Genomic DNA, 19691 nt, shown 5'->3' with positions numbered 1-19691 from the left:
ACTCCTTGATGCCCACACAGAATCCTTAGGACAATGAAGTTCTGTAGAGAAACCATTCAGCCATTGTTCTTGATCCCCAGAGCCAGGGGCTTCTTGCCTCTGACTAGCATACACCGGCAGTCAGAAATGGAAAGAAACGTAGATTAAATAATCAGGATACCAAAATTCAATTTTTGACCCCACTCTTCTCAGAAGTTGGACCTTTGACTATCAACTTCACAAGCCTGATCTTCAATCTCTCACCTTTAAATGGAGATAATAATTCCCTACTTGGAAGGATGAATTTGTGGATAAAATGAAATACTAGATTCAAAGATGCTTCAACTCATCTTCCATTGACTAGCAGCCAAGGCAATAAAACATGCATTCTTTAACATGCCTTAAACAGCTCACCATAACTTCATCCCTTCTATGGTCTCTTCTCTTTTAAATCTACCAATCAAAATTTAATCTCCAGCCACATTACCCTTTTATTCCTTAAGGCCACTGCACATGCTTTTCCCTCTCTCTATCTGGGATACTCTCCTTATTCATCTTCCCCTCAACCTTCACATGGTCTCACTATTTCTTGCTCACACTTCAGGGCCTTTATTAGGTGCCTACCATATGCCTGACATTTTACTAGACACTGGGGATGAAGTGATAAAAAAGAGGAACATAATTCTACCTAGGAGGAGTTAATATTCTAGTGAGAAAGGCAAATGTTAAGCCCATCTCCCCCAACCCCCAATCAAAATCCATTCATTATAATTGTAATAAGTGCTACCAAGGGAGTATTAAATGCTAAAAGTTCACATAATCAATGAAAGGGCCAAATATAATCTAAGGATTTAGAGAAGTGACATTTAACTGAGACCTGAGTGTATAGACCCCAGTGGGAAAGAAAATTGGAGATATCAAGAATAGATAGAAGACTGGAGAAGAAGGCAAGAACAATTATTCATAACCTTATAGGCCATGTCAAAATTTTTTTTTATTCAGTTAGAAGAGTTATGGGAAGCTCTTAAAAGGTTTAAGTCAGGAGAGTAATATTATAAATCAGATATCTATTCATCAACTATTAATTGAGCGTCCATGATATGCCAGGCACTGTGCTAGGTCCAGATATGATCAAGAGCTGTATTTTGAAGGGTAGCTCTGCCTTTAGAACTGAGAACTGAAAGGGACAAAATGTGGCTAATATGAAAACTAATTAGAAGGTAGCTGCAAGAGATAATTGTGGCTTACACTAGGCAATATGAAAAAAAGAGAATAACAAGAGATAGTGTTATGTGTCGATTATACCTTCAATAATACTTCTTTTTCTCTGGCAGAGAAAGAGACGATGGAGATCGAAGCTAAAGAACTTGGTTATAAATTGAATATGAGGATAAATAAGAGAAAAGAGTTATACCTTGGGGGGTTTTCTTCAAGGAACTCAATTTATAGTGGTACCATTTACAGAGAATAAACTAACACTTGGGCAGGGGCGTATGTGTGTGGAGATGGTAACAAGTTCAGTTTGGGATGTGTTGAGTTTGGATTGTTTGTGAGACACCACACTGCACGTGCCTTTTTTTATTCAGCTAGATATGGGTAGAGAGCTCAGAAGCATGAGATGGAAATACAAACATAAGAGCAGCGAATGTGTTGATTTTAACTATTGGAGTGCACGTGGGAGCCCAGAGACAGTTTAAATTAAGAGTAGATAGAAAGGGTGCCTGGGTGGCTTAAGCATGTGATTTAGGCTCCGGTCATGATCTCATGGTTTGTGAGTTTGAGCCCCACATCAGGCTCTCCGCTGCTGTCAGTATGGAGCCCATTTCAGACCCTCTGTCCTCCCCCACCTCAAAAAATAAACTTAAAAAGAAAAGAAGAGAAGATAGAAGACCAAGACCTAAGGACTCTAAGATTTAAAGAGCAAACTGGAGGACCCGGAAAGGGAGGCTGAGTTGGAGTCAGACAGGCTAGTGGAAACCCAGGACAGTATGGTCAAAGAAAGCAAGAAAAGCAAAGGTTTCAGAAGACAATGGTCAACCCCATAGAACAAATGAAGATATCAAGTAAATTTATGATCAAAAATTAAAAAAAAAATCATTGGATTTAGTACCGCATGGAAGTCGCAGACATTTGCAGAGAAAATGATTCATGTCAGCAACATGGTGGTTGCAGGAGACAGAGTCAAGCAAAGTGAGGTGAGGAAGGAGTGGAAAGTGAAGAAATGGGGTCAACCACTGTAGATTCTACTTTCAAAAGTGTGTTTATTAAGAAGAGACATACTGATAGTAGAAAATGGAGTGTTTTGTTTCTTTAAGAAGAAAAACCTACAAGAATATTTAAATTATGGTAAAAATAATCTACTGAAGGAGAGACTGAAGATACAAAATACAGGGATATAATTAATATGTAAAGTTTCCTAAGAATTTAGGAGGACATGAGGGCAGTGTGAATAAGGGGACTAACTCTAGGTGCGCCTGGGTGGCTCATTGGTTAAACGTCCAACTTCGGCTCAGGTCATGATCTCGTGGTTCATGAGTTCGAGCCCTGCATCAGGCTCTGTGCTGACAGCTCGGAGCCTACAGCCTGCTTTGGATTCTGTGTCTCTGTCTCTCTCTCTGCCCCTCCCCCACTCATTCTCTCTCTGTCTCTGTCTCTCTCTCTCTCTCTCAAATAAATAAACATTAAAACAATTAAAAGGACTAACTCTAGAGAGGAAGAGCACCTCCTACATTGTATCATCAGGGAAGTGGAAAAATATGCAGAAAGGGGCACAGAGACTTAAAATTGTCACAGACGGAGGTTGAACTACTCCCTATGTTATCTTCTCTGTGAATGAGGGACAAGCCCATCTGCTGAGAGAGGCGGGGAAGGATAGGGTGTCATCAATTGAAAGATGATGGAGAAGAAAGTAAATGACAGGAGAAGTCTAGTAGGATTGCCTGGTGGTGAAGCATCCAGATGACACTGGTGACTGATGATATACTGGTGCCAAATACTCTCAACTGTGTGCTTTTCTCCAGCAGTGTGACTGTATGTACAAGCAGCAGGGAAGAAGTGAGACTTGAAGAGCAGTCTTTTCAGCCAGAGGGTGAGCTCCACATGGGAGGGCTCATAGTCTTGAATAAGAGGGGTTAATCAGTATGATTAATTACTAAAACCAGAATCTTGAACAGCTCCCTCACTTCCTCTAGGTAGCCTTTACTGACACCATGGGCCTGAGTTAGAAGCCTCTATTCTGTGCTCTTAACAGTATCTGAATTATCTCCACACCTATCATGCTAGAGGGTAATTTCTTGCTATGTTCTCTCTCTCTCCTAGTCAAGTACAAGATCCATATGGGCAAGAATCATGCCTGTTTTATTACTCTCCCATGCCCAGCATGTTCTGCAATATCTGGACCACAGTAAGAGCTCCATATACATTAATGGGATGAGTGAATGTGCTTTATGAACTGTAAAAAAAAAAAAAAAAAAAAAGAAGAAGAAGAAAAAGAAGAAGAAGAAGAAGAAGAAGAAGAAGAAGAAGAAGAAGAAGAAGAAGAAGAAGAAGAAAGAAAAAGAAAAGAAAAAACTCTGATACAGAAAGTGGGCTGGGTAGAAAGCAGGCTGGGTGGCATGCAGGAATGGAGAGAATTAAGACCCTCCAAGTACCTTTTCCCTTTGGAAGTACTTCACTTTTGGAAACCTCTCATCCGAAGAGCAGCTGTAGTGACAGAAATGTTTTCTGAGGATCTAATATCAGTTCCAGATGTTTTCAGTCATGTTGGTTTGTACCTCACCCTGTAAAACATATTTTCTTCATCCCCCCTCCTCTCCTCCACTCTAGCTGAGGGAGTGAGGCCCAGTCTCCAATGACATCACCTCCCTCAAGCTGGTCCAGAGCAGGCAGACGGCAGGCGGATAAGGGCCCCTCTAGCTTCTCGAAGAGTATGGCTGAGCCATGGCCTACGCTGCTCGAGAAGCTCTGAGTAATCTCCACAGTATTTTTTCAACAGTTGTATCACAGATGTTGCTGCTACCATCCTCTCAGCTCCTAGGGAAATTGGGGCCATGTTGTCCCTTGCCTTCAGTTACTCCCCCACACAAATTGACCTCTATAACTGCTTGCCTTCACCCGAGAAGGTCTTCAGTCTAAGGTCTAAGATGGGATGGTGTGTGTGGGGGAGGGGGGTTGTCTTTCGGTTGTAGATTAGATTTAATAGAAACTTAATGGAAATTGGGAGAAAGAAGATATCGAATGGGGGTGGGGTGGTGGAGGCATCTTCTCATCATTCTAGACATCATTCGTGACCCAGATCTAGAGGAATTTATATGAGCAGTTTATACCTAAGCCAGTTCAGGGAGACAAACACAAGAAAAGATGGTGCGAGACACAGACAGAAGAGGACATGAAGTGAAAAAGACAAAGGAAGAGACAGAAAGATATCAAGAGGAAACACACACAGAGGGAGAAAAAGAAAGAGAAAGGGGGAGGGAGAGAGTCAGGAAAGGACAGAGAAAGGAGGAAACACACACAAAAGCTGAGAGTTGGCAGAAGGGGAGCCTGGTACTGATTGGCTGGGGAGCAGCCCAGCAGGCTCCCAGATGCCAGGACAGCAAAGGGCACTGACCAGCTCCAGATGTTGCTGCTTGGGGAATGGTGTAAAGGCCCTGCTGCCTCTGTGGGGGCCCAGGCCTGAATCAAACAAGTTGAAGTTGGAAAGCCCATGGCAAGGGAGAGAAGTTTCTGATTTTTAGAAGGTTAAAAAATCCAGCAGATTACCTAGGCAAGTTCAGGGGGGTGTGGTGGGAGATTATGACACTGAGTGAGACCCTTCCCCTTCTTGTCTTCATTCTTCTGACCCTTATAATGAGGGAGCTGGACTCATGCTTTAGGTCCTTCTACTCTGAACTTCTGGGGTTCACAGAAGCTGACATATATGAAAATAGACAAAGTAGTGATGATTCTGAAGGTCTACATTCCCTATAAGGTCACAGCCCTCCAGCTGCCATCAGGTGGCTCAATACTTCATCATGCCCAGACAAACAGATACCTTCTATGCCCTAATTTCCATCTGCCTCAGCACGGCACAGCCTACTAGAGGTAATATGGACTGGTGGAAAGATGACTGGAATTGGCAGGGAAAGCAGGGAAAGAAACCAGAGTCCCTCCCATTTTATCTCCAGGTCGACTACTAGCTCATCCTATGTGCCACTTCCAGTCAAGTCCCTACCCTTTCCTCGCCTATTCCTCCATAAGTCAATCAAGGAATTTGACTTTATTAAATATGCTTGTGCCTCAGCCCCTACTTCATATTCCTACCCTCCTGCCCAAAAGGCTGAAACCCGTGCCAATTTCTCTGGTGAGGCCACGCGAGAGAACCAGACGTCTGTTTTTAATATAGATGACAGGTTAGTGTGTGGGGAATTTAGCCACCCCCCAAAACAAGCCCCGTTTCTGCTCAAAACAACTGGAACAGGAGGCTACTTATGTTTGGCTTTCCCAATAGAGTCCCAGAACCGACAGAGCAATGGCTTCTCTGAAAGAAACAAAGAGAGCGCCAAACCCAGGGGCGAGGGGCAGGGAAAGGAGACAGGGAAGGAGAGTGAGCATTTCAACAGCTAGTTCAAAAAGATATGGAACAGATGGCAGTAATAAAGTGTGGTGTGTTTGTGTGTGTAAAAGAGAGACAGAGAGAGGGCAAGAGAGAAAGAGTCCGTACGCATGTATATCAGTGCACACACATTCGTGAGCTTGCAAATAAATAATTCCAGCACTGGACTCGGCTGTTGGTGAAAATCCAGAGATCAAAGGAGAAAACCTGCATTTCCTTATTCTGGCCTCCCCTGGCCAAGTGTGTGAGTAATCCTAATTCTCCATCCAAAACAAGTCTTACACCTTACTTTGTTGTTTTCTTCTGAACATTTAATTTTCCTTTCATTGTTTTTAATTCATGGAAATGAGAAGCAACTAAAGTTTACTAGTACCTACTCTGTCCCAAGAACTTTACTACCTTCGATCTTGAAGGTAGCATGTTCAGTGATTGTTATTTTTCCCATTCCATAGATAAGGAAACTGAGACCTAGAAAAGATTATGACTGGCCCTAGATTTCTCAGTGCAAAGTGGTGGAAACTGAAAGCAGAAGCCAAGTTTTCCAAAGTCCATACTCCTTCATTAGGCTTCTATCCTCTAAGATAAAACTCAATCAGATGAGCTGGGATATTTAAATTTGAGCCAGGTGAAGTTTCGAGATGGTTGAGACATGGTAAAGATGACATAGAGGCAAAAAAAAAAAAAGTTTTTGCTTCAGATAGCCCCCAATCATCCATAGCATCAGTTGACCATGATACATTTTAGAAGGCTTATTATATACTCACCTAGTCTCTAGGGCTACATAAGACTAAATATCTATATCTATACACATATACATACATATATTGATATCTACCCATAAACAACTCAATTCATTAACATTGAAAATCTATGTGGGTCAGGCACTATGGGTGGATTCCAAACTATACAGAAATAAGTCATTATCTTCTTCTTTGTAGACAGCTACCCACTAAAAAATTCAAGAGCTGAACAATGGGGATAATGAAAGTCAAGTCACACAAGAAAGGATCAGAAGAACCTATAAAGATGGAAGTAGCTATGTCATTACCTTCAAACTTCTGAGTGACAGCAGGAAGAAGAAGGGGTGATATCTGTGTGGGGTGACCTCAGACCATTAACTAAAAACAAGTAAGCTTCATGTATATAAAAGAAAGAAAGAAAGAAAGAAAGAAAGAAAGAAAGAAAGAAAGAAAGAAAGAAAGAAAGAAAGAAAGAGAAAATAAATTCTTGGATCAGAGCATTGGTTCCTAGACAATCAGAAGGAAGAATCTTGGATTTCCATTTCTGGACCAGATGGACAAACAGCCACTAGATTAATTTCCCCAGCTGCCTGAAACATAAAGGAATTAAAAAAGGAAAAGAAAGAGTATAAAACAAATGTTCAAACTGGAACTCAGCAACAAAGGTCAGAGATCTTGAAAGATTGAAATTGAAAACAAATTATGTGAGCCCTTAAAATTTTCCAGATTACTGCCTTTAGAGAGTTTCCAGATCACTGTGCAGTGACAGGGAGGCCTGCAAGATTCCCTGTATTGAGAAGACCCAGTTCTCAGTCTGAAGAGATCAAAAATGACTACAGGGATAAAAGAATGGAGAGAGGAGAGCTACACAAAGAGAAAATTGAAGAGATCTGTGGAGGGTCCCATTTCAACACTCACCACAGTACTGACTAATGAATGTAGGTGAGGAAACTACTACCTCAAGAGGATTAGATGGAACGCTGCCAAGTGTTCATATAGGGGCCAAAAATAGTGGCTGTTCCTACCAGCCATAGTGGAAAATCTCATAATTCATAGGCCATTGTGTGGAGCGCATAGAAGAATCTTGCCTCAGTAGTAAGGAATAATTAGCCCTAGACTAAACACTGCTCCAGTTCCACCTAACAAATCTTAAAAGTGAGACTCAAAAGAATAGAACTATTTCCAAGTAACTTAACTGTGTCCCAGAACAGAGTTAAAAAATATAGGAATACAAAAATATCCAGCACCAACAAGGCAAAAATAAAAATGTCTGGCATCCAGTCAAAAATTACCTGGCATGTAAAGAAGCAGGAAAATGCAACCCATAATGGGGAAAGAAACCAATCCATTTAAACTGACTCAGACATTAGAATTAGCATATAAAGACATTAAAACAATTATAACTCTATTCCATATGTCAAAAATGTTAAAGTGTGTGATATATTAACAAGACCCAAACTGAACTTTTAAAGATGAAAATTATAATGTCTGAGACGAAAAATTTACCAGATAGGGTCAAAAATAGGTTAGACTTTGCAGAAGGTATTGAAGATCTATCCAAAATTAAACAAAGAATTAAAAAAAATAAAAATAGAATCACTTCACATGGCGAAAAACACATAAAATTAGAGTCACTGAAGGAGAATAAAGATGGTCAGGAAGAAAAAAATATATATATAAAAAAATAATGGCCCCCAAATCTCCAAACATGATAAAACTATAAACCCACATATCCAAGAAGCTCAATGAACCTCAAGCACAATAAAATAATAAAATTGCTCAAAACTTGGACTAAAGAGAAGATCTTAGAAGCATCCACAGGACAAAAATGGTATGTATATACAGGGGGTCAAAGGTAGGAATAAAAGCAGATTTCTCAATGCAAACAATGTAAGCAAGACAGAGAAGCAACAGTTTTAAATTACTAAAAGAAAAACATGTCAATCTAGAATTCTATATCCAGCAATAACAACTTACAAAAGCAGAAGCAGAAAGAATCTATCACTAACAGATCTGAAAGGTAAGAAATAGAAAAAGACATCCTTTAGGAAGGACAATGAAATTAGATGAAAATATGTATGTGAAGGAATGATGAGCAGCAAAAATGGTAACTACATGGGTAAATATATAAAATTATTTTTTTCTTAAAAAAATAAAATTACTTTTCTTATTATTTAAATGTCTTTAAATATAATTATTCCTTGGTGGCTGGAACATCTATTTTTCTACAAAACTGGAAAAATGAACCTGGTTCTAAAAGAATGTATGCCAAAATAAAACATGTGACGCAGTGTTGATTCTTCAAAAAAAAAAATTATTATTCTTTAGGGAAAAATAATGACAAGTTATAGAATATAACATGCATATATATATGCAAAATGTATGTCAATACAATAAAAGCTAGGAGAGGAGAAATAAAAGTATACTATTATAAGGTTCCTATACTATATATATATAGTGGTATAATAGCTTTGAAGGTATATCATGATATGCTATGCATATATAAACACTAAAGTAACCACTAAAATAAAAAAAGATATATAATTAATAAGTGAACAAAGGAGATAAAAAGGAATCATAAAAACACCCAATCCAAAAAAAGAAAAAAAAGAGAAGAAAGATGGGACAACAGAAAATAAGTAGCAAGATGACAAACCTAAACCTGACCAAAAAAAGAAAATCACATTAAATAAGAATGGTCTAAATACCCCAATTTAAAGGTAACAGTGTCAAATTGGATTTTAAAAATATATACAAAAGACCTAAATATATGTTGCCTACAAGAAATATATTTTATTTTAATTTAATTTAATTTTATTTTATTTTTGATAACTAAATGGAATTTATTTTTTTACATTTGATCAAAGATTTTATTTATTTTTTAATATAATTTATTGTCAAATTGGTTTCCATACAACACCCAGTGTTCATCCCAACAAGTGCCCTCCTCCCTGCCCATCACCCATTTTCCCCTCCCCCCCACCCCCCCAATCTACCCTTAGTTTGTTCGCAGTCCTTAAGAGTTTTAGAGTGGATGCTGAAAATAATGACAGAACAGATTCTGTCCATAAAGCCAGTCTCAATAAATTTAAAATGATTAAAGTCATAAAAATTATGTTCTTTGATATACAGTGACATCAATAACAAAAAGATGTCTGTAAAATCCCCAATATTTGGAACATAAGTAACATTAAATAAGTAGCCATAAAGAATCCATAAGTCAAAGAAGAAAACAAAAGGGAAATTAGAATATATTTTGAACTGAATGAAAATGAAAACTCAATTTATCAAAAATTGGTAAGCCACTAAAGCAGTAGTTAGGGGGAATGCTTATAAGAAAAATCTCAAAACAATAACCTCAGCTACTACCTTAAAAATCCAGGAAAAAGAGGAGTGAACTAAATCCAGTTAGCCAAAGAAAAATAATAAAGATCCCAACAGAACACAATGAAACGGGTAACAATAGTGAAAACAGATGAAACCAAAGTTGACTGGCTTGAGAAAGTAAATAAATTACATAACCTTTGAGCCAGATTGATCAGAGAGAGAGAGAGAGAGAGAGAGAGAAAGGCAAACTGCCAAAATCAAGAATGAGAGAGAGATCGCTATAATTTCTAAATTTCCATGGGTATTAAAAGACTAATTATAGAATGTTATGAACAACTTTTTGCCAGTAAATTTTATAACCTACATGAAATGGCCAAATTCCTTGAAATACACAAGCTATAATCTGAATAGCCTTGTATCTATCAGACAATTAAATTGGTAGTTAAACCTTCCTACAGGGAAAGCTACAAGCCCAGATTATTTCACTGGTGAATTCTATCAAATAATTAAGGAAGAAATACTGCTAATTCTATCCAAACTCTTTTAAAAAATGGAAAAGGAAGGAAATATTTTGCGAGGGCAAATTTACTTTGCGAGGGCAAATTTACGTTGCGAGGCCAGAATTAATCCTGATAATAAAAACAGACAAAAGCATTACAAGAAAACTACAGACCAGAATCTCTCAGGAACATAGACGCAAAAAATTCGCAACAAAATTTTAACACATCAAATCCAACAATATGTAGAAAGAAAAAAAAAGATAATGCATCATGACCATGTGGGATTTACTTACTCTGGAAATGTAAGTTTTTTTTTTTTTTTTTTTATCATTTGGAAATCCATCAATGTAATTTATCATATTTTTAAATGTAATCTATCATACTCACAAAGAAACAAACTATATGATCATTTCAATAGGCAGAAAATTCAACATCCATTTCTAATTCAAACAAAACAAAAATCTCTCAGCAACTGAGTATTCAGTCTTCCATCATGAAGTCTGATGTTACATAAAGAATGAGCACAGTGCTGGAGTGAGATTTAGTTATAAAGCCTGACTCTACTAGGTACTGGTTGTAGGACTTTGGCAAAATCTCACACCTCTCTGGGTGGGATCCATTTACTTGATCTGTAAGCAAGGCTGCTAATCATTTGGAGAGTGAAGTTAGAAAAATGACAGCACTTGTTCCTCTGACCCCCGCCCTCCCCAAATCAATTTCAACAGGTAGCCATGCAGAAAAATACGTCCGCAAGAACTAAAGTTTCTAGGTAAGGGATTATAGCACTTGGGTGAGGCACAAAAACAGGAAAAGCGATAGTAAGCAGGTTAAGAAAGATAAGATTCACTACCATAACCTCCCCCAAGATGGGACAGACCAATTCAGAGAGAGAAATCCTCCCTGTGGAAGGAGAGAGAAGTGTGTGCGTGGCTTCACCAAGAACCCTGTACCCGCTATTGAGGCCCCAGAAGCTTTCATGGCACCAGGCTCTCACGAACTCAAGCTTCCAACCCATCCTGGTGCCTACCAGTTCCTACAGCTCCAGGGGTCCCTGTGGGCCAGGCTTCACTTGGTTCCAGTGATGACTGGGCATAACCCAAGCATACAATACACGCTCACAGAAAATTGGTTAGTTTGCCATGTATCTAAACCATATTCTCAATGATGCTTCATGGTTAATTAAATCGACAGTGCCTTCAGATACAGTCAGCCTATGCCTGACTACCACAGACCCAGACTCCTGGCCTGCCTTGAAGCCAAACCCGCCCCCACACAGCCAATCTCCAGGACGGCACAGCTTCCTGGCTCTATCAGACATTCAGAATTCAAGGAGAGCAACTCAGAGTCACAACCAAATGTAGCACTCTGAAGAGTCCCTTTTCTAATCTCCTCCCGAATGCGTGAATCATTTCCAAATCCCTCTTCCCCACCATTGAAGACCGCTATCTCACTAGAGATGGTATGTCTCACTAGAAAAGGCAATTCCTTGAGTTTCTTTATCTCCGTCCCAGAGATTATATACTTACAGACTCTGTTATTCAAACATGTGACCTGTAGGCCTTTCCAACCAGGAAAGGTTAAGTCCTTTTCTAAATTAACACTTTGATATATGACTTTAACAATCCATCTCAGAGAATCAGAAATTCTTTCCAACTACAATTTAATATCTTTCCCCACTGAAAAATCATATAAAAAGGCATACAGGTGTGGGCACCAGGTGACAATCACAAAACAATGAAATCTCAAATGCCTTCCCACATCAGATGACAGTAAGTCTCCAAATCCATTTCTCTCCTCTGTCACGCCACCCCAACAAAATGCGAAGTCATGGGCTTCCTACTTACCTGTATAGAGGTCTGTATCCGTGTATTCATCCACCTTCTTGTGCTGCAGAATATAGTCAGAGACCTTGGTCCCAATAGCTGGTTGAACATCCACCCACTCCAAGGAGACCACTGTGCTGGAGGGCTCTACTGTTGGGGACAGACGAAGCCTAGAAAGGGTGACGGGGAAGGTTAGTCATTTCCCAGTCAGCATTGTCTGGGCTCCAAAAGCTTGTGCACAGGATTCACCCTAGGCTCAAATCCTGTTTCAACCCACCAACAAGCCTTTGTATGGACTCTGGCAATTCATTATACCTCTTTCAGTCTCCATTTCCTTATCCATAAAACAGGGTTATGAATAGCTACCTTTCAGGATCAGTGTGGGATCCAGTAAATTAACCCAAGCATATGATATATGCTCACAGAAAATTGATTTTTCCATGTATCTAAACCATATTATCAATGATGCTTCATTGTTAATTAAATTCACAGTACCTTCAGATACAGTAGCCTCAACCTTCCTGCCATTCTCTCCAATCCCCCAACAGATCAGTCAGATCTATAACATCTTTAAATCAACACTCCCTCAGAGAGGGCAGGAGTCCCAGAGAATCCTTTTATAAGTTACGACACAGCACAATGATTGAAGGTCAGAACTGGAAAAGTCCTTAGAGGCTGGGAAGTTCAATCACCTCATTTCACAGGTAGGGAAGCAAGGAAAAGAAAAACTATTTGTGAAAACTCACACAGCATGTTGGGCACAGAACTGTGATGGTAATTTCCTTGTGCCCAGCCCAGATTCCTTCTCTATTTCCATTACACTACCTCTTCAAGAACTATCTTATGGTGTAATCTACCCAACACACACAAAGGGATGTTATGGACCTCTGGTTCCCCCATATTGGCTCTTGCTCCTCTCTCCTATGCTCCTCACAGCACTGTCTTAATCACACTACATCAGTTGAGATGATCTCTTACTTCCCTGAATGCTGAATTTCCCACATTGGGACTTTCACATGTGTTCCTCCTTTTGCTTGAACCACGATGGTGCCATTTGTTGCCTGGAAAACTACTCTGATTCAGGTCTTTTCAGAGAGGCTTCCCTCCCTCCCCTCCAACTAATGCATCAACCACATTATTCTCTCCTAGCACCTCTTTGTCTTTCTTTCATATATTTATTAGCTTTTTGAACTGTATCATATTTTCCTGTTTTTGCTTTGATATCTATCCCCTCACTAAAGGGTCAGCTCCCTAAGTGCACAGACTGTCTTGTTCACTGATGAATTCCCCAGTGCCTGACACACAGCAGGTGTTCAAAAATTATTTGTTGAATGAATGAATTAAATGACATTTCTTAGACAACATTCTACACCCTCCTTACCTCAGTAGCCCCAGTGACCAACACAGGAACTGATTAAGCAGCTGTCAGTGCCCAGTAAACATCTCCTCAACAGATGAGCGCGGAAGTAATGATAAATGGAGGGGATCATTTAAAAAATCTGGTTTCTATTCTCCCCAAACACTCCACTTTCTCAAAGGAGGAGGCAGGTCACAGAAACTTCAGGGATCTGGTGATGCACTCGGAGACAGGACTGTGAGTCCATGAAAGGGGTGGCCAGAGGAAGAGGGACCATGCACACATACGTACACTGGCTGTGGGAGGGGGCTGCAGTTGGGGAGCCCACTGGCATCAAAGGCGCTGAGGTCACATCTGCACCAGTCATCGATCACATCCCCTTTTCCAGAGCACCAGTAGGAGCTCATCAGTGCGCTCTTGAAGGCCTGGAATAAAGAAGGGCAGAAGAGATGATGATGATCATGGTGGAGAGATTGAGAGTGAAGATCCCAGGGACCAGAGTTCAGAGCAACCCACTTAGGCACAGGACACCGTGTCTTTCCCAAAGACCTAACACTCTGCCACCAGGTTCTCCCATTCTGAGCCATTCTCTCCCCCAGGCAGCCAGAATGGTCACTGAGGCAGGACAGTGGTAACAGCAACTGCTGAGAACCTCCTCTGGGGCCCAGCACTCTACCTGAATTAAATTATGTAATCTTCTCCACCCCATGCAATTGATATCACAATTATTATTATCGTCATTTCCCACTCTACCCATTGGAGTACTGAGGTCCACAGAAATAACTTGTCTGAGGTTCACAGCCAGTAACGTGATGGAGCTGGGATCTCATGAAAACAGTCTGGGCCCAGGCCCTGCCCCTCCCCACCCCTTTTTAATTGAAGTATAATTAACAGTGTTATATTAGTTTCAAGTGTACCACATAAGGATTCCACAATTCTACACACTACTCAGTGCTTAGCACAGTAAGTAAAGTCACCAGACTTCTTGCAGATGTTTGGTCCATCTCACCTCCCCGTGTGGAAACCTTCAGAGGCTCCCCCCAAGGCCCTCAGGATAAAGCCTAAGCTCCTTACTCTAGCTCCTGATGGCTTCCACGGGCTCATCGTTCACCACTCCTGTGATGTTCCCTTACATGCTAATGTCCACCCTCATGCCACCTCTAACATTCTCACCACAGTAAATTCCTATGAAAAGCGTGCTCTAAGTTAGGAGACAACACATTCCTTCTGTAAAGGGCCAGATAGCAAATAGTTTTGGCTTTGTGGCCAGGTAGTCTCTGCCACAATTAACTTAGCTTTGCCTTTGTAGCCCACAAGCGACAGAGATACTTTAAATGAATGGGCACGATTGTGTTCTGATAAAAACATTATTGACAAAGACAGGAAGCAGGCTAAATTTGGTCTAGGTCCACAGTTTGCTGACCCTTCCTCTCAACAATGATAAACGTTCTATAGAATTGCAATGTGCCTCGTTGTCTTTTTATTTAAAAAGATTTCTTTTCTCCCTGCTAGAATATTCCCTACTCCCCTTCCTTGTACTCCAAGGAAGGAAATATCCCTTTATTCTGGGACTAATTCTTAAGTCTTGAATCATTCCCCTCTTCTGGACGCCATAACACGCTAGACCACACCTATTGTCACCTTCCCTTGCCTGTCTCATCCAACAGATTCTGATCACACTAAGGGTACGGGCCATGCCTTATTCACACAAGTATTCTCACAGGGCCCAGCACCGATATCCAGTCAATATTTACTGAATAAATAAATGGACACTGAAAAACATCATCAAGCTCATGTTCAGGTTCAGGTGTGCTTCACGCTGTAGTCACTCCATTTACACTAATGTTTCAAGGCACTGAGGATTCAGCTCTTTTTTATTTTTATTTTTTTTTTAATTTTTTTTAACATTTATTTATTTTTGAGACAGAGAGAGACAGAGCATGAACACGGGAGGGGCAGAGAGAGAGGGGGAGACACAGAATCTGAAACAGGCTCCGGGCTCTGAGCGGTCAGCACAGAGCCCGATGCGGGGCTCGAACTCACGGGCCATGAGATCATGACCTGAGCCGAAGTCGGCTGCTTAACCGACCGAGCCACCCAGGCACCCCTCAGCTCTTTTTTAAACTTAGAGAGCATTGATCTCTTTTCTCTTTGCCAGGTAACGGACCCTATGTCCTTTCTTTTTCTTTTATGTTTGTTACTTTCTGTGTACTTTTTAAATTTTTAAAATTTTTATTTACTTTTTTGAGAGAGACAGAGTGTGAGGGGGGAGGGGCAGAGAGTGAATGAGACAGACTTGGAAACAGGCTCCAGGCTCCGAGCTGCCAGCACAGAGCCTCTTTGTACTTTTTATTTTTTTTTTCAATATATGAAATTTATTGTCCAATTGGTTTCCATACAACACCCAGTGCTCATCCCAAAAGGTGCCCCCCTCAATACCCATCACCCACCCTCCCCTCCCACCCCCCATCAACCCTCAGTTTGTTCTCAGTTTTTTTTTTTAATTTTTTTTTAACGTTCATTTATTTTTGAGACAGAGAGAGACAGAGCATGAACCGGGGAGGGGCAGAGAGAGAGGGAGACACAGAATCTGAAACAGGCTCCAGGCTCTGAGCTGTCAGCACAGAGCCCGACGCGGGGCTCGAACTCACGAACTGTGAGATCATGACCTGAGCTGAAGTCGGACGCTCAACCGACCAAGCCACCTAGGCGCCCCTGTTCTCAGTTTTTAAGAAAGTGTCACACTGACACATAGACCAATGGAATAGAATAGAAACCCCAGAACTAGACCCACAAACATATGGCCAACTCATCTTTGACAAAGCAGTAAAGAACATCCAATGGAAAAAAGACAGTCTCTTTAACAAATGGTGCTGGGAGAACTGGACAGCAACATGCAGAAGGTTGAAACTAGACCACTTTCTCACACCATTCACAAAAATAAACTCAAAATGGATAAAGGACCTGAATGTGAGACAGGAAACCATCAAAACCTTAGAGGAGAAAGCAGGAAAAGACCTCTCTGACCTCAGCCGTAGCAATCTCTTACTCGGCACATCCCCAAAGGCAAGGGAATTAAAAGCAAAAGTGAATTACTGGGACCTTATGAAGATAAAAAGCTTCTGCACAGCAAAGGAAACAACCAACAAAACTAAAAGGCAACCAACGGAATGGGAAAAGATATTTGCAAATGACACATCGGACAAAGGGCTAGTATCCAAAATCTATAAAGAGCTCATCAAACTCCACACCCGAAAAACAAATAACCCAGTGAAGAAATGGGCAGAAAACATGAATAGACACTTCTCTAAAGAAGACATCCGGATGGCCAACAGGCACATGAAAAGATGTTCAACGTCGCTCCTCATCAGGGAAATACAAATCAAAACCACACGCAGATACCACCTCATGCCAGTCAGAGTGGCCAAAATGAAGAAATCAGGAGACTATAGATGCTGGAGAGGATGTGGAGAGACGGGAACCCTCTTGCACTGTTGGTGGGAATGCAAATTGGTGCAGCCACTCTGGAAAGCAGTGTGGAGGTTCCTCAGAAAATTAAAAATAGACCTACCCCATGACCCAGGAATAGCACTGCTAGGAATTTATCCAAGGGATACAGGAGTACTGATGCATAGGGGCACTTGTACCCCAATGTTTATAGCAGCACTCTCAACAATAGCCAAATTATGGAAAGAGCCTAAATGTCCATCAACTGATGAATGGATAAAGAAATTGTGGTTTATATACACAATGGAGTACTACATGGCAATTAGAAAGAACGAAATATGGCCCTTTGTAGCAAATTGGATGGAACTGGAGAGTGTGATGCTAAGTGAAATAAGCCATACAGAGAAAGACAGATACCATATGGTTTCACTCTTATGTGGATCCTGAGAAACGTAACAGAAACCCATGGGGGAGGGGAAGGAGAAAAAAAAAAAAAAAGAGGTTAGAGTGGGAGAGAGCCAAAGCATAAGAGACTGTTAAAAACTGAGAACAAACTGAGGGTTGATGGGGGGTAGGAGGGAGGGCAGGGTGGGTGATGGGTATTGAGGAAGGCACCTTTTGGGATGAGCACTGGGTGTTGTATGGAAACCAATTTGACAGTAAATTTCATATATTAAAAAATAAAAATAAATAAATAAATAAATAAATAAATAAATAAATAAAGTGTCACACTGCCTATAACCAAGGACACCTGATTACCCAGGTGTCACTTTTTCCATCCTATGTTGTCAAAAGACTCAGGTGTAACATGTTTGTGTAAAGTAGGTCTGGGGTCTGCCTCCTTAGCTACCCAACACACAGATACAAAAGGAGGTAAGTAGAAGGATGCTATTGTCACACTGTGCGTGGCTGTCCTGCAGATCTGCCTCTTGTTTCAATAGTATCCAGCCAGAACAGACCCAGGGACACCCCTTCTTCCAGCCTCTGACCACCCTCCAACCTCTTCCAGTCACAACCTTCAGAACCATCTTCTCAGCCATCCTCTGTCTGTCTCCAGGACCAGGCAACACTGTATTCTGAGGTTAGCTCCTTATTGCCAAACAAACATGAGCTCCCAGATTCTTCAGAGTTATTCTGTCAAAGTGGAGGCTGCCATTGACCACCGTTAGCCCTAACCACTAGGGTTAGGGTCGATATGCATCTGTGGGCCTCCTACACCTACCTCTCTCTCGGCTTCTATTTCCACCTTGACAGTGTAGCTCGGGAGGGTATGAGCCATTTCTTCTGCAAGTCGGCTGAGCAGAACTGCAAAGGCACTGAGTGCTTCTTGAAGATGCAAAACTAGCTTCTTGAAGGGCAAAACGTGCCCTCCTCCAAAGCATTCAAAAGCCTTTCCAAGATGAGTGGAGAAAAACTCTAGACACCATGGAGGTTCTGAAGGAGAACCTGAACCAGGCCCTCTTGAAGCTGCCTGCCCTGTGTTCTGCCCAAGCAGGCCCCCATCTCTGTGACTTCCTGGAGAACCACTTCCTAGATGAGGAGGTGAAACTCATCAAGAAGATGGTGACCACCTGACGCACCTTATCATGCTCGCTGCTCCCCTAGCTGGGCTGGGCAAGTATTTCTTTGAAAGGCTGACCCTGAAGCACAACTAGAAGCAACTGGAGCCCAGCAGCCTTTGAGGACCCTCCCCTGACATCCCCCTGGTGTCGGAGATTCTGCCTGAGCCTCTCCCTGCAACCATTAGGCAGCCTTTTAACCACCCCAGATCCCTTTCCCAAGCCAAAGGCCAACAGGAAACAATAAAGCTTTTTAGAGGAAAAAACAAACGAAACAAGAATGCTATTGTGTTAGCCTCTACCACATTTCTCTAAGTGACTCTGATGAGGAGGCCCCAATACTCCTGCTGTGTGTTTTCACCCATATTCTCCACTAGGGAATAAACAAATGACTAATTTATCCTGAATTTAGAGTAATGATCTAAAGAAACAAAGAAGACCAGGGCACCTGGGACGCTCAGTAGGTTAAGCATCCAACTTCGGCTCTGGTCACGATCTCATGGTTTGTGGGTTCAAGCCCCATGTTGGGCTCTGTGCTGACAGCTCAGAGCCTGGAGCCTGCTTCGGATTCTGTGTCTCCCTCTCTCTCTCTGCCCCTTCCCTGCTCACACTCTGTCTCTCTCTCTCTCTCAAAAATAAATAAACATTAAAAAAAAATTTTAAATAAAGAAACAAAAAAGAATTATTGTGAAAGCTAATGTTCATGAAGCATGTAATACAGCATACACTTTAAGGGCATTAGGGTTGCCCTTAAAGGGTTGCCAGAGTCAGTAAACAAAAATACAGGATGCCCAGTTAAATTCAAATTTCAAGTGAACAACAATATTTTTTTAGTATATTTCTCTCAACATTTGCATATGCACCTAGCACTCTTCCTACTACAAATCAGAACCTGTTAGAAACAAATGTCTGCTGCTCTACCAGCACAGGGTGGGGGTGGGGGTGGGGGTTGGGGTCTCTTGAGGACAGAAAGCAATGGGATCACATGAGGTCATGCTGACTGACGGACCTTCTTCCTCCATTTGCAGGTTCCCCTTTACTACAATTAACGTGCAAAATGGCTCTGGGCATAAGATTCTGTAACATCGCCAGCCAGCACTAAGGGCTTACTTACTACCATAATGGTGAAATCTGGGGCCATGGATGAAAGTGACCCAGATGGTAAGAGACTGCTTTGACTCTAACAATGAGAGGAGAGAGAACATCCTGTTTTGTTTGTGTATGTGTTTTTGTTTTTGTGTGAGTGTGTGTTTTGTAATCAAGAGTCGCTTGAGCTTGTGGAAAACAAAACAGGAAATCTCTCTGGACTTTGTGAGTTTCACCATCCAAGCTGCTCTTGGGAAGAAATCCTGCCTGCGAGTCTCCT

The 19691-nt window shown here is 41.3% G+C and overlaps 1 protein-coding gene and 1 pseudogene across 4 annotated transcripts in view; one reads left to right on the top strand and one right to left on the bottom strand.

Annotated features, from left to right (window-relative positions):
- The window catches only part of ASTN2 (astrotactin 2), an 885184-nt gene that overhangs the window by 140368 nt on the left and 725125 nt on the right, over window positions 1-19691 (bottom strand). For all 4 annotated transcript variants that reach the window (XM_058694362.1, XM_058694365.1, XM_058694363.1 and 1 more), the window contains 2 exons: window positions 13611-13744; window positions 11984-12132 (listed from right to left, as the gene is read on the bottom strand). In XM_058694362.1, the coding sequence (XP_058550345.1) occupies window positions 11984-12132; window positions 13611-13744 (283 nt within the window). The remainder of the gene's footprint in view (window positions 1-11983; window positions 12133-13610; window positions 13745-19691) is intronic.
- On the top strand, window positions 17873-18421 carry LOC131491433 (ferritin light chain-like; annotated as a pseudogene).

This window comes from Neofelis nebulosa, chromosome 12 (assembly GCF_028018385.1).
Source record: "Neofelis nebulosa isolate mNeoNeb1 chromosome 12, mNeoNeb1.pri, whole genome shotgun sequence".
Lineage (NCBI taxonomy): Eukaryota > Metazoa > Chordata > Mammalia > Carnivora > Felidae > Neofelis > Neofelis nebulosa.
This window is presented reverse-complemented; position numbering and strand designations above follow the sequence as displayed.